General features: G+C 38.3%; 2 protein-coding genes across 3 annotated transcripts in view; both read left to right on the plus strand.

Annotated features, from left to right (window-relative positions):
- Positions 1-13,762, plus strand: part of ca10a (carbonic anhydrase Xa) — a 240,428-nt gene that overhangs the window by 19,213 nt on the left and 207,453 nt on the right. The gene's annotated exons all lie outside the window — the stretch shown is intronic.
- Positions 7,173-9,787, plus strand: LOC137056490 (uncharacterized). Its single transcript, XM_067430613.1, has 2 exons — positions 7,173-8,723; positions 9,275-9,787. Exons 1-2 carry the CDS (start codon positions 7,341-7,343, stop codon positions 9,785-9,787), a joined length of 1,896 nt encoding a protein of 631 aa, XP_067286714.1. The 5' UTR covers positions 7,173-7,340.

Here is a 13,762-nt window from a genome sequence, read left to right on the forward strand (position 1 = left end):
GATACACAACATGTTACTTCTGTATCTGAATAAATAAAATTAAAGCCATAAAATCCAAATTTCATGGGAAAAATGAAAATCGCAGTGACACTTGTTAATAAAATAGGCAATGTAATATAATTTATCTCAAACAAATTAGGAAAATAAAGTTGGTTGAATCTAAAAAGCTAGAATTAAGATGGAAGCTCTGTAGACCATTTTATAAAAGTTACATGCTGTGATCATAATATTTCCTGATTCAGTAATAGGCATACTATTCATGAAAATGGTAAGCAGTAAATTGGCAAATTTAAATTGTCTCATAACTCTACCTTTTACAAATATTTGGGATGCGTAATATATCATTTTTGATGTACGCGAAATATGAATAGAAACAACTTGGGGAGATTTTTTTTTTAGCGATACAACTCAATTTCTGTGACTTTAAAAATAAATAAATAAGGCATGACATCATTATGCACAATTTTACCAGAAAAATGCCAATTTTATAGAAATAGGCTGGAGAGAGCAAATTTCGCAATCTTTTTTTATTTTTATTGCATATTCACTTTGTCAATTAACAAAAGTGCAAAAAGTGGATGGAAAGTTGGCTAATGATGAGTAATTCCTTCGCACCTATTAAAATATGTCTGTTCTATACAGGTCCTTCTCAAAAAAATAGCATATTGTGATAAAAGTTCATTATTTTCCATAATATAATGATAAAAAATTAACTTTCCTATATTTTAGATTCATTGCACACCAACTGAAATATTTCAGGTCTTTTATTGTTTTAATACTGATGATTTTGGCATACAGCTCATGAAAACACAAAATCCCTATCTCAAAAAATTAGCATATTTCATCTGACCAATAAAAGAAAAGTGTTTTTAATACAAAAAAAAGTCAACCTTCAAATAATTATGTTCAGTTTTGCACTCAATACTTGGTCGGGAATCCTTTTGCAGAAATGACTGCTTCAATGCGGCGTGGCATGGAGGCGATCAGCCTGTGGCACTGCTGAGGTGTTATGGAGGCCCAGGATGCTTCGATAGCAGCCTTAAGCTCATCCAGAGTGTTGGGTCTTGCGTCTCTCAACTTTCTCTTCACAATATCCCACAGATTCTCTATGGGGTTCAGGTCAGGAGAGTTGGCAGGCCAATTGAGCACAGTAATACCATGGTCAGTAAACCATTTACCAGTGGTTTTGGCACTGTAAGCAGGTGCCACGTCCTGTTAAAAAAACGAAATCTTCATCTCCATAAAGCTTTTCAGCAGATGGAAGCATGAAGTGCTCCAAAATCTCCTGATAGCTAGCTGCATTGACCCTGCCCTTGATAAAACACAGTGGACCAACACCAGCAGCTGATATGGCACCCCAGACCATCACTGACTGTGGGTACTTGACACTGGACTTCAGGCATTTTGGCATTTCCTTCTCCCCAGTCTTCCTCCAGACTCTGGCACCTTGATTTCCGAATGACATGCAAAATTTGCTTTCATCCGAAATAAGTACTTTGGACCACTGAGCAACAGTCCAGTGCTGCTTCTCTTTAGCCTATGTCAGGTCCTTCTGCCTCTGTTTCTGGTTCAAAAGTGGCTTGACCTGGGGAATGCGGCACCTGTAGCCCATTTCCTGCACACGCCTGTGCACGGTGGCTCTGGATGTTTCTACTCCAGACTCAGTCCACTGCTTCCGCAGGTCCCCCAATGTCTGGAATCGGTCCTTCTCCACAATCTTCCTCAGGGTCCGGTCACCTCTTCTTGTTGTGCAGTGTTTTTTGCCACACTTTTTCCTTCCCACAGACTACCCACTGAGGTGCCTTGATAAACACTCTGGGAACAGCCTGTTCGTTCAGAAATTGCTTTCTGTGTCTTACCCTCTCGCTTGAGGGTGTCAATGATGGCCTTCTGGACAGCAGTCGGGTCGGCAGTCTTACCGATGATTGCGGTTTTGAGTAATGAACCAGGCTGAGTTTTTAAAAGCCTCAGGAATCTTTTGCAGGTGTTTAGAGTTAATTAGTTGATTCAGATGATTGGGTTAATAGCTCGTTTAGAGAACCTTTTCATGATATGCAAATTTTTTGACATAGGAATTTTGGGTTTTCATGAGCTGTATGCCAAAATCATCAGTATTAAAATAATAAAACACCTGAAATATTTCAGTTGGTGTGCAATGAATCTAAAATATATGAAAGTTGAATTTTTATCATTACCTTATGGAAAATAATGAACTTTTATCATATATGCAAATAAAAGGCAATACCTTTTATATCGATATATGGTAGTTTGATACTAGTGGAGGATGCAGAGTGAGCCACTTCGGGGAAAGTGCATCATCCGATTTGTCCTAAACTTCAGACATGTTTAAAATGTAAGCGCTTTAAAATAACTGGTAGGATATAACACGTCCTGTTTAAAGCGTCTTGCCCTGCCAGATGCTCTGACAGATAGCCTACATGTGCTGACAGATAGATACTTGCAGTGTTTATTGCGTTTGAAATGTGGTGCTTTCCTCTCTGCATAACTTACATTTTCACAGGTATATTCTTCATCTGTAAATGTTAGAAACTCCAAATTTCCATTTTTGCTGTCAGGAGTGAATGTCAGACTTTAGACTTCCGTGTACGAGCACCATCACACAGATGCGCTCCAAACAGATGGAGCGCAATATTTCTGACTTAAATATACATGTTGCTAAAATATTTGGTTTTGGACAATAATGTGCCATGATTTTTAAACCTTTAAACCTACAAGTAAGTGTATTTTTATGATGGCAGTAACTGTAAAGGGACTATTGTAATGTGGTAATCAAATTAATTAGTCTGCGCTTTTGGTTGAATTTATTTTCATTTTAAGTTTAGTGAATTTAAAAATTAGGTTAATATTTTTTGTTTTTAGATTGTAATGTTACAATATTAGAATCTACTGAGATTTTATATATTTTTTGCACATATATAACACGACCTACATTACATTCGCTATATTTGTCTTCATAGCCTTCAATATGAACATTTGTTTGTAGAATATCATTGGGCAAGATGGGAAATATATATTTTTAAACTAATACATATATATTTTATCCAAGTAGAAAAAGCTGTATATCGCTATTCAACCCCCCAAAAAAAAAAAAGTGATATTTTTTGGCCATATGGATGTAGTATGTACATGAATATAAGCATATACTACATCCGTCATGTGAGCTACCAGTGTCAGTTATGGCACTTCACTGCTATTCACAAATCCTCTCCCGTGGCCTCATGGGACGGTAGAGTGTCCATCAGATGTGCATTTCAAAATCTTGCAAGGTACTTTTCTCCTACTGTTTTATAAATGCTGTGAATTTGGACATACTTCTTTTTTAACAGTGTTTTGCACCTACAATACAGTAGTGTATACGACTTCAGAATGATGCAGTCAAAGACTCCCTAGAGCAGATGCTAATTGCTAGTATAGCAATGGCGCTTAATGTGGTTACATACAGCATTTTGTAAACCAAGTTGGCACCTGTGCATTTTCAGGACTTAGAATCTTGCACTATATGAATGGAATCGCACTGGAAAGCTAGTTTTCTGCCTTGTCTTGTAATGTGTGAGTCGTGTTATGTAATGTGTGTGTGTCCCGCATTTATAAGCCCTGTGTTAATCATGAGGGGTTTGTTTACTCACGGAGGAGGAGAAATAAGTTGCGTTCATTCGGAGGCGAGTGATCTTGTGCGCTCGATTAGATTCATTTATTTTAATAACACTCTTGTCAGTTGCGATAAAACTTCCCGGTGTTATGGACATCGCCTTCTCTGATACTGTCACCCTGGTTACCTGATTTAAAACACGGTTGTGACTGCTGTTCGTTCATACAGATTTGGATCAAAGCTGCTACTTTGAATCTCCTAAATGAAAAAAACATATCAGGACTCACGCCTGAAATCAAATGCTGTTGTCAGTCACAAACTGTGACCGTGAACTCAGCCATCATGGATATCTATTGATAGATTACTTATTATTTGGCACTATTTATTTGTTCAGTACGTATTTTATGAGAATTACATTTTAAATAAAACAATAAATATTGAAGGATTAATGGCAGAAGTTACCATTATTATTTCTAACTTTAGGGTTTATTAACTCAGAAATTAAGCAATAGATTACCTATAAAAATGATTGCTAGTTTAATCAGCAAAAATCGAATTAATGGTGAAAAAAACGATCATTAAATTCATTGACTAATCCTAATGTACAGTATGTCATTGCTGCTGCTAAGTATTTGCATTACTAAAGCGATTACGCTTTGAAGAAGCCGGTTCAGAGGTCCGATCATTGGCACAGGAATGATGACACATATCAAGGGTGATTACACATACAGCATATTGCCTGGCCTTTTTATATTGATAAACGGTTCAGGATGCTTGGGCTTGATTGAAAGAGTCCACGGGGGATGAGCCCTGCAACATTACACTGGTGCATCTGGATCCATAATGTGGTGCCACAAACAGGCCGGGTGAAAGACAATTATCTCATAAGTCAGTAAGCACAGCTGTCGGCAAGGTCAAGTTTCATTAATGGGCGGCATTTGCGCCTCTTTCTCTTTTCACCCTGCATGGATGAGCCCCTGTACTGCCCCGGTTCCATGATGAATACTAATGGTCGCCTCTGACAATTAGTTTCTGATGAAGTGTTAATTTACAGCATCACCTAGTTTCTCTGAGACTTCTGGAAGTGCCATTTGTAGGTAGTTTATCACTTGGTTTTCAAATGCTCTTAAAGGGATCAGGGATATAAATGTTACACTGTTGTAGAGTTCTAGTTCTGTTGTTCTTCACTTGTAATAGGGCTGGGCGATAAATCGATTTTATCGATTAATTCGAGTTTGTAGTTTCATGTCGATTTTTGTGAATGAAAATCGTTTTTTTTCTTTAAAATCCGCCGACGCTCCCTCTGGGCTCCCGTAATGGCTCAGCCCTCCCCTGCGCGTTTGCCACAGAGATACAACAAGGATACCGTCTAACAACATACAGTGTCATTGGTTCAGTATTTCACAGAACTATTACCCCGCTGCAAAGTGTGTTTAAAGTCTGAACGTGAACAGAACTGCGCTCATTTGAGCTGCGCGGACAACGAACGCAGCGCGAGCTCATACACGGGCCGATCTCGCGACAGACACGATACACAGCGCTGGAGATCCAGTGAGAGAGCGTTTAAATTCACCACAGAATTAATAACATCGAAACTGTGATCTAGTGGAAGCGTTCTGCGCAGAATTCTGTTATGAACCACAGATATCAGATCAAACAGAGCTGACGTGGAGACAACATGAGCGAAGGTCAGGGGTTTCAGTCACAAATCACCAACATTCACCATGATTTACTGTAGTAAAACCACATGGATTTAATGTTGTTGTCATTATTTATCTCAGGATTCATACAACCTTTTGAGATTGAAATTCAAGCACTTTCCAATGGTTTCGTACACTTATTTGTACACTTACTGCACTTATTTCCAGCACTTCAAAGCTCTAAATATCCAAAATATGCTATTTTTAATGTGATGGTTTGTAAAACTAAAAGTGTAAAGGGGTTTTGTGAAAGAAATAGTATTTTAGTTATTTTTTTTAAATGTTTAATCCATTTTGTGGCAAACAATCATTTTTTATTAAAAAAAGATATGCAGTGCCCACCACTATAACCAGAAGAGCACGTATTGATTTATTAGCCATTTACACTCCCTAATATATGGAGAAAAGTACAAAGTCACCAAGTCTCATGAAAAACTAAATTACACAAAGCAAGTAAAGAGCTCATTTTATAATAACTGAAGCTGTCGGTCAGTTCAGTGTGAGAAAATTGAAGAACAATGGTAATCTATATTTAATAATATCATTAGCATATTATTAAATAACATAACATTTCAATTTTCCCTATACTTTTTTGCACATTGCTGTTTTTAATAAAAGTTAATTTGATCTGCATATCAATTAATAAACCTTTGATATGTATACTGTATATTGCAAAAGATATGGTGCCCATTTACACTGTGGAATGGTCTGGGTTATTCCCATGCTGAAAGTTTGGCACCCCAGGTAGGCACTCTACCAAGCTGCAAATATTTTACCTAAACAAAATAAAGTTAAAACTTGTTTTGAACAATTTCTTTGTCATGCAGATTGATTTTAAGTAGGAGGGGAAAAAAAAAAATCGATTAAAATCGTAAATCGAATTTTTTGGCAAAAAATCTGGAATTTTTTTTTTTTGGGCCATATCGCCCAGCCCTAACTTGTAACAAATTTTATTCTTTAAGGATAAACCTTAACCTTAACCTTGAGATGCATCATCTCATTTTCAAGGGGCTCCTAAACCCCCCACTTCCTTTGAAGAAAAGCACTGTGGTAATAGTACAAACAAAATGTTAGTTAGCATGACTATAAAAATCTATCAGTTTCAAGGGGCATTTGTAGTACAAAAAATATTGGACTTAACCAAATGCTCAATAAGATACTGTGAAAAATAAGATAAACAAAATGTAAGATTCTGGCGCAGAATCTTAAACAAAATCACAATGTGTCAGAAACCTAAAAGAAGGCAACAACCCATAGAATTGACCTTTTAGAACAATAATTGGACCAAAGCAAACTTGAGAATCTCAAGGTAAAATTCAGTGTGTACCCTCATGTTTTTAATTATTTTATTTTTTTTAATTATTTTTTTATTGGCTCTGATCCGCCAAATATTTGCTGGATCAGGTATCGTCAAATAGGACCATTCCAAATCTGATACTCTGCATATAATATTCTGTTTTATTGTTGAGCCCAAAACTCTCAAAGTTTATAAAGTCTCAAAAACATTATAAAGCATCATCAACGATTTATGCACTTTATTATAAGTGTTCTGAAGCCATTCCATAGTTTAATGTGAGGTACAGATGATTATTCAAGTCATCAAATTCAAGTTCACGTGAATGCTTCCCTCTGCTGCGTCTGTCAGTAATTCTCCATTCAGCTTTCAAACTGTGCTTCGTTCGGTTACGACGGTCAACACGATGAAACTCTCTCCAAACACTGTTTCAGTCAATCTACAGTCACTCTTGAGTACCTATAGAGTAGTATCCTTCATATCCAGTGTTGTGTGTAACGCGTTACTAAGTAACGCGTTACAGTAACGTAACTACTTTTTCAGGTAAAAAGTAGTGTAACGCGCTACTACTGAAAATTTGGTAACGAAACGTAGTTCATTTTTCAATTGGGCGTAACGTTACTTTTCCCATGGTAAGATTTGACAGCGACACTGCACATGCCATCTGCACGCTTGCGCAATAGTTACAAGCTCCACGCGGTACGTGACAGAGGCTGCAGCAGTCTGCAAAACAATCATGGCAAGTGAGAAGCAGCCGACGCTAACTTTTGAGGGATGGAGGTATTCCCACTACTTCAAACTCGTTGAAACTAAGGGGAGGAATGTGAGTGTAAGGTGTACACTGTGTCCTGGCGAGAAACTTTTGTCCACTGCCGTTAACTCAACTGCCAACCTCACCAAGCATTTGAAAGGAAAACATGCTAACATGAAGCTTGTCGCTCAAGATCCCCGGCGGGGAAATGATGATATGTCGAGTCCAACGCCAAATAAGCAGCTAAAACTTCATTTTCACCACCATGAGGTAACTAAACAAGAGTTGGACAAACTTGTCGCTTCGTTCATCGTCGATGAAATGTTACCCATCAATACTGTCGAATCTCCCACTTTCAGAAAGATACTTAGCAAAATACCTACAACAGGAGACAGGCGCCCATGGTCAGATCGTAAAACTTTCACGGGCTATCTGGACGAATGTTATCTAAAAATGGAGATTGAATTAAAGAAAACGTTCGAGAGTTTACAGTATGTTTCAACCACTGCGGATATATGGAGTAGCCATAACCGAAGCTTTCTGGGAATCACCGTGCACTGGATCAATCCGCGCAACTTGAATCGCGAGAAAGCTGCCATCGCATGCAAAAGAATAAAGGGCAGGCATACATATGATGTCATAGGCTTTGAAATGGAACAGATTCACTCAGCGTTTGGCCTTTCACATAGGATCACTGCCACCGTTACAGACAACGGGTCGAATTTCGTTAAAGCTTTTAAGATTTATGCACCCCCTGAACCTGACGAAGAGGAGGATGAAGAGCAAGATGAGCAAGGTGTAGTTTTCACAGATGTGGAAGAGTTGCTTGGAACCACAGAACGACAGTTTTCTCTTCCCCCGCATTTTAGGTGTGCTTCGCATACGCTCAATTTAATCTCGTGCAATGACATCGACAAATGGCTGTCATCCAACAAAACTGACACAAAATCTGTGTACAGGAGTGCAACGGCGAAGTGTGCTGCTCTTTGGACAAAGGCAAGTCGTTCTACCGTGGCCTCTGAGATCGTCGATGAAATTTGTGGGAAAAAAATTATCGTCCCTACATCCACAAGGTGGAATTCCTTCCACGATGCCTTGTCCCGTATCAGTGACATCCCGGCCCAAGATTTGAATACGCTTTGTACTAGACTGGACATCAGAGGCCCGACAGAGCGCGAACATTTATTCCTAAAGGAATACTGCATTGTTTTGAAACCGATGACAGTAGCACTGGATATCTTGCAAGGCGAAGAGAACTGCTACTATGGTAGTCTTCTACCAACCCTGGAGACCCTGATGTCAAGGACGCTCGCACTCCAAAATGGACTTTCAAGAATGACAGCTGACCTACCGGGTGTAATTGTACAGGTAAGCCAATTCTTAATAGCCTATCTGAAAGTTAGCTACAGGCCTATGTGTTGTATCATAGTCATTAAAGATTTAGTTTTGTATTTATGTGTAAAAAAAAAAATGTATGTTGATTATATGAAAAGTGTAAAGCATGAGTAAGATCATAATTTTGCGCAATATATCGGGAGACAAATGTAGTGGGCAGACATGATTTTGACCACTTTATTAAGTTTGTTTTTGTAGAAAGCCTTTCTATAAAATTAATTTCGTTTTGTATTAATTGTATCTTAATTTTAATCGATGTTTTATCAACCAATTACCTGAATTTAATAAATAAGAAAGTAAATATTGCATGCAATATAATCATCATGGCGTGAACTGGGGTCTCAGAAAAAGAAAAGCTACTTGCCTCACAGACCTGAGAAATATATAGAAGGTTAAAATGTGTACTTTTAAACAATATATATATATATATTTTTCTCAATCTCCCTTTTTTTCTCTTTTTTTTCTACCTTGATAGTCGTATGTCTGAAAACTAAGCTTATGTCTTCTATATCATTTCGTCCTAGGCTATCAAGACGCGATTCGCACCGGTGTTGGAGAGCAGGGAAGCTTTATTGGCTGCCTTGACGTTGCCGAAATTTAAAGTTCGGTGGATAAGTGGAGCAGACCGGAGAGAAGAGGCGCGTGCGCTGCTCATCGCGGAGTGTCGCACTCTACCCCATGATGCAGAGCCGGCTGAGAATAAAAACAGAGAAGTTGCCGCACACAGCAGCGCCAATGAAAAGGACTTTTTTTCTTTTGGTGAGGAAGAGGAAGACGCAATGGCCTTTAGTGCAGACTCCGAGGTACTTGAGTACATGAGATCAGGCTCAGAGTTAGAAGTTCTTAACCGTTTCCCCCGAGTGAAAGCTGTGTTCATGAAATACAACACTGCCACACCCTCCAGTGCACCGGTGGAAAGGCTGTTCAGCCTGGGAGGCCTTGTGCTTACCCCCAGAAGAAACAGACTTTCAGATAAACGTTTTGAAAGACTGCTCCTGATGAGGTATAATCATCCATTTTGTGCTGATGTGGAATAGGTTGCCTGCCACCCATGCATCTCAAGCCTTTGCCTAATCTTTTCTATCTGCCCATCATACTGTGAAGTAGGGCCAGCATATTCAGTTAACATAGCCTTTTTAATTCTGAGGCTAGTCATGCTATAAGTTGTGCTTGATTTTATTTTGGCTAAAATGTCTTTGCCTCTAAACTGTATTGTGCCATTTTATTTTATTTTATTTACACAAGCCATCGACATCAAGCCATTTTTAAGTTATTATTTTTTCTGTTGGATTTAGATGAGGCATGCATGTTTTATTTTGAGATATATGACCAATTTTGAGGTTACCATGTTGTTCCTAAGGAGCTTATTTTTATTTTATTTTTTTTAATAAAGAGCACAAAAGAAATACCTGTTATGTCCTCCATAGTATAACTTTATGTAGGCCTACACATTAAGAAACAGATATTGGGTTCTGCCCAAAGTCAAGCAACATAAAAGTAACGTAAAAGTAACGAGTAACATAAAAAGTTACTTTCCAAAGGGGGTAACTAAGTAAAGTAACGGATTACTTTTTAAAAAAGTAACGAGTAACGAGCAAACACTACTTTTTAAAAGTAACTTCCCCAACACTGTTCATATCTCCAAAAAGTCTTTTGTTTTACTATATTTATAGGAAAAAAAAAGTAGCGGATGGAGGCGTATATCTGTAACATCCTCAAACGTGAAAAAAAAAAAAAAAAACAACCATACATATGAGCCAGAATCTGATCAGGAGGCTGAAATTAAACAGGAGCAACAGCAGGACATCTGTGTGGTATATGGTAGCCTACTGTAACTGTATTTAATTAGCGGCTTGTCAACGTGTGTGTGTGTGTGTTTCCTCATGGTTTATGATGACATGATTTGGTTAATGGACTATTGTATGTGGCTAAACGTTAGCAGTACAAGCGGAACAGTTTTGCGCGTCAGACTAGTGTTTTCAATTACATAGAAAAACAATGGAACAGTGTCCCATTTGACGTCACACAGACCCATACTCGAAAAAAAAAACTTTCCGAAACTTGTAAAAAAAACAAACAGAAGGAGTTGAAATTATTTTTTGAAACATTGTCCATGTTTAGGATGGGAATCCTAGTCTTTAACAGTATTCACTTTTATTTGTTTCTAACTAAATGCTTAGATTTTATACAGTTATTGAGCACCTCATTTGTTGTTTTTCGTTATAATGTTGTCTGTATTTAGTAGATTGTTTAACTCACAAAAGAGGGATTATCAGTTCAACATGGGTATAGAAATTTCACAATAGAATATTTTAAACAAAACTGCACTAGTATCGGTATCAGCTGATACTCCGAATTTTTAATATCGGATTGGATCGGTTCAGAAAAAATTGTATCGGTACATCCCTAGTTTGGTTACCAACATTCTTCAAAATATCATCTTTTGTGCTCTGTAGAAGAAACGCATACATACAGGTTTCGAATGACATGAGGTTGAGTACATTTTTGGATGAACTATCCCAAAGTTTGGAGAAATGGGGTGGAAGGTGTTAAAATCACTTTGGTCTTTAACTGTAATTAAAGCAAAATGGTATTAAAAAAATTATGTTTGTCGATTTTTAATTAATATAATCAAAGTTAAAGCTACACAATCGGCACTTTTCCACTGCATGGTACAGCTCACTTAAATAGTGCCACCTCCAAGTGAGCCGTACTGATGCTAAAATGTGTCGTTTAAACACTGCAGATACCTGATTGGTCCGAGAGAATCGTCACTACCATGTCATTGGATTTGAGATGCCAAACCTGCTAAAATCAAGAACACCATTCCACTGATATGCTCCATTGCTCCTGTGTTGTGCGTTTGTTTGCTGGGTTTATAATGTCACGGCATTAGAGGTAGCGCAACTATAACGATCAGTCTATAATCCCTCCCACATTAAAGCGGTACTAAACTGCAGTGGAAAAGCAAACCGAGCCAAAGTAAAGCGAGCCGAGCTGAGCTGTGCCAAGCCAAGTCATACCACGCAGTGGAAAAGCGCCATATGAGACTTTTGAACCTCTTGCGTTTGAATTATAAAACAAGTTTCTTTCGGAAGAATAATGTTTTGGTAGTTCTGCCATTTTTGTATTTCAGTACTATTCTGAGCAGGTATATCTGCTAGCTTCATGTGCATCACTGTCCCTATGATTATAGGTAAACCTCATCAGTGAAATAGCTACTTGAGGTAAAACAGAGTAAACTAACTTGGCTAGTAGGCTTTAAGGCAAATAGACTATAGTAGTAACTGGTTTACAGAGAAACGCTGTTTTGTGAACCTTGTCAATCTACAGCAAATGTGGTGCTATGCAGACTAAATGTATTTCTGAAGAGCCAAGCTAATGTTGGTTTCTGGATTTTATTACGCTTTGCCTGTTTGCCTGCAGTCTCCTTTCAGTTTTAGGTTCATTTGTTGTTGCTTCAAGCTATTACAATACCACATTCCACTGCTGGACTGGCCTTCTTTCTTTTATTTACAGATTTGACACACAGCCTGAATGAATAGTGGAAGTAGCAGTTTTCCACTAAATCCAAACTGACTGCTCTAAAATGTAAATAATTATTATAGACCATAGTTAGTTGGGCTAATGCAAAAACATGGTATGCAAAATATTACAGTTACAAAAGACTCTTATCGTTATGTTCAGCAATTTTAACTGAAGCACAGTCAACGAAGGCTGTTGCCATTTTATGTCCACTTATTGTCACTTATTGGCCCTGTTGTTTAAGCTCTCAAAGCGACTGCATTTACAACGTTATTAAAGTGAGCAAATATGAGTTGATATATTTAGGCATTCATTTCAGCATGAAATATTTCAATTTATTTAGTTTTTTGATGGGCTTTTTGTTGTTTAAAATACATCATTAACGACTAACTGTATTGTCAGTACCTGGATTTTTCAGGAGTTAATTTGGTTGTAGAATGCGGTTATCACTTCCCTACATAGGTGAACTGACAACCAAATGTAACCGCAATATGTATGATGTATGTGACCATAGTGTAGCTTAAACCCCATTTAATCACAGACAAACGGATGTATAGACAGACAGACGTATAGAAAGACAGACCATGGATCACCAAGGTTAAGTAAATCCTTGGGGAAAAAAAAGTTCAGTCTGAAAAACAGTTCATAAGAATAACACACAATGACATATAGGGGACTCCCTGTGTTATACCACCACTCACAATTGTGACTTGCCTTCATTTATCTGCAGCCTGACAACAGAATAAACCATGTTTTAACCCTCTGAACCCTGAGCTGCTTTCTGGGCCTGGAAGGTGTTTTGACATGCCCTGACACTTGTGCTTATTTCTGTTACTTGTTTTCATGGCTAAAGTCTGAGCACACTCTATTCAGCACAAACTCTGCTACAATAATATGCAAGCAGAATGGCCCTCATTTATCAATCTTGCGTAGAAACGGGCGTATATGTTGGTGTAAGATTATGCTTACACTCCTCTCACCGCCTGATTTATGAAGCTTAGCGCACCTCTGCAATCCAGGTGTACGCAATACCTTCCCTTGATAAATGCCGCGGCTGAAAACGATCGTCATTAGAATAACACGCCCCTATATATTCAAGTCTCCAACTACCCCACGCCCTCATTTTACGCCATGGACACACGGAAGACGGCAAAGAAGCAAAACTTCTCAGACGTGGAGATCGGGCGCGCCTCAATCATCTCACTAGTCCACTAGTCAGGGCACTGGTTAGGACATAAGTCAATGGGCTGACTCCCTGATCAGTGCCCTGACTACTGAACTAGTGAGATGATTGAGACGCGCCCATCGAGACAATTACCAGGGAAGGGGAAATAAGCAAAATTGGGAGTTTAAAGAGTGTGATTAAAGGCACCCAAAAAAACAAACAAATATGGACCCAAATTACGAGTACTGTTAATAGTGTGGAGGTTGAGAAGCGCATTCCAGCAATTTAAAGCAGGATGATAAATTAGGCCTACCTCACAGTG

The sequence above is a fragment of the Pseudorasbora parva genome, chromosome 21, assembly GCF_024679245.1.
Source record: "Pseudorasbora parva isolate DD20220531a chromosome 21, ASM2467924v1, whole genome shotgun sequence".
In the NCBI taxonomy this organism is placed as follows: Eukaryota; Metazoa; Chordata; class Actinopteri; order Cypriniformes; family Gobionidae; genus Pseudorasbora; species Pseudorasbora parva.

Bases quoted from the DNA above. Each gene is read 5' to 3' on its own strand.
- LOC137056490 (XM_067430613.1), top strand. From the start codon at position 7,341: ATGGCAAGTGAGAAGCAGCCGACGCTAACTTTTGAGGGATGGAGGTAT. The intron at 8,724-9,274 runs GTAAGCCAATTC...ATTTCGTCCTAG, and splicing joins TACCGGGTGTAATTGTACAG to GCTATCAAGACGCGATTCGC.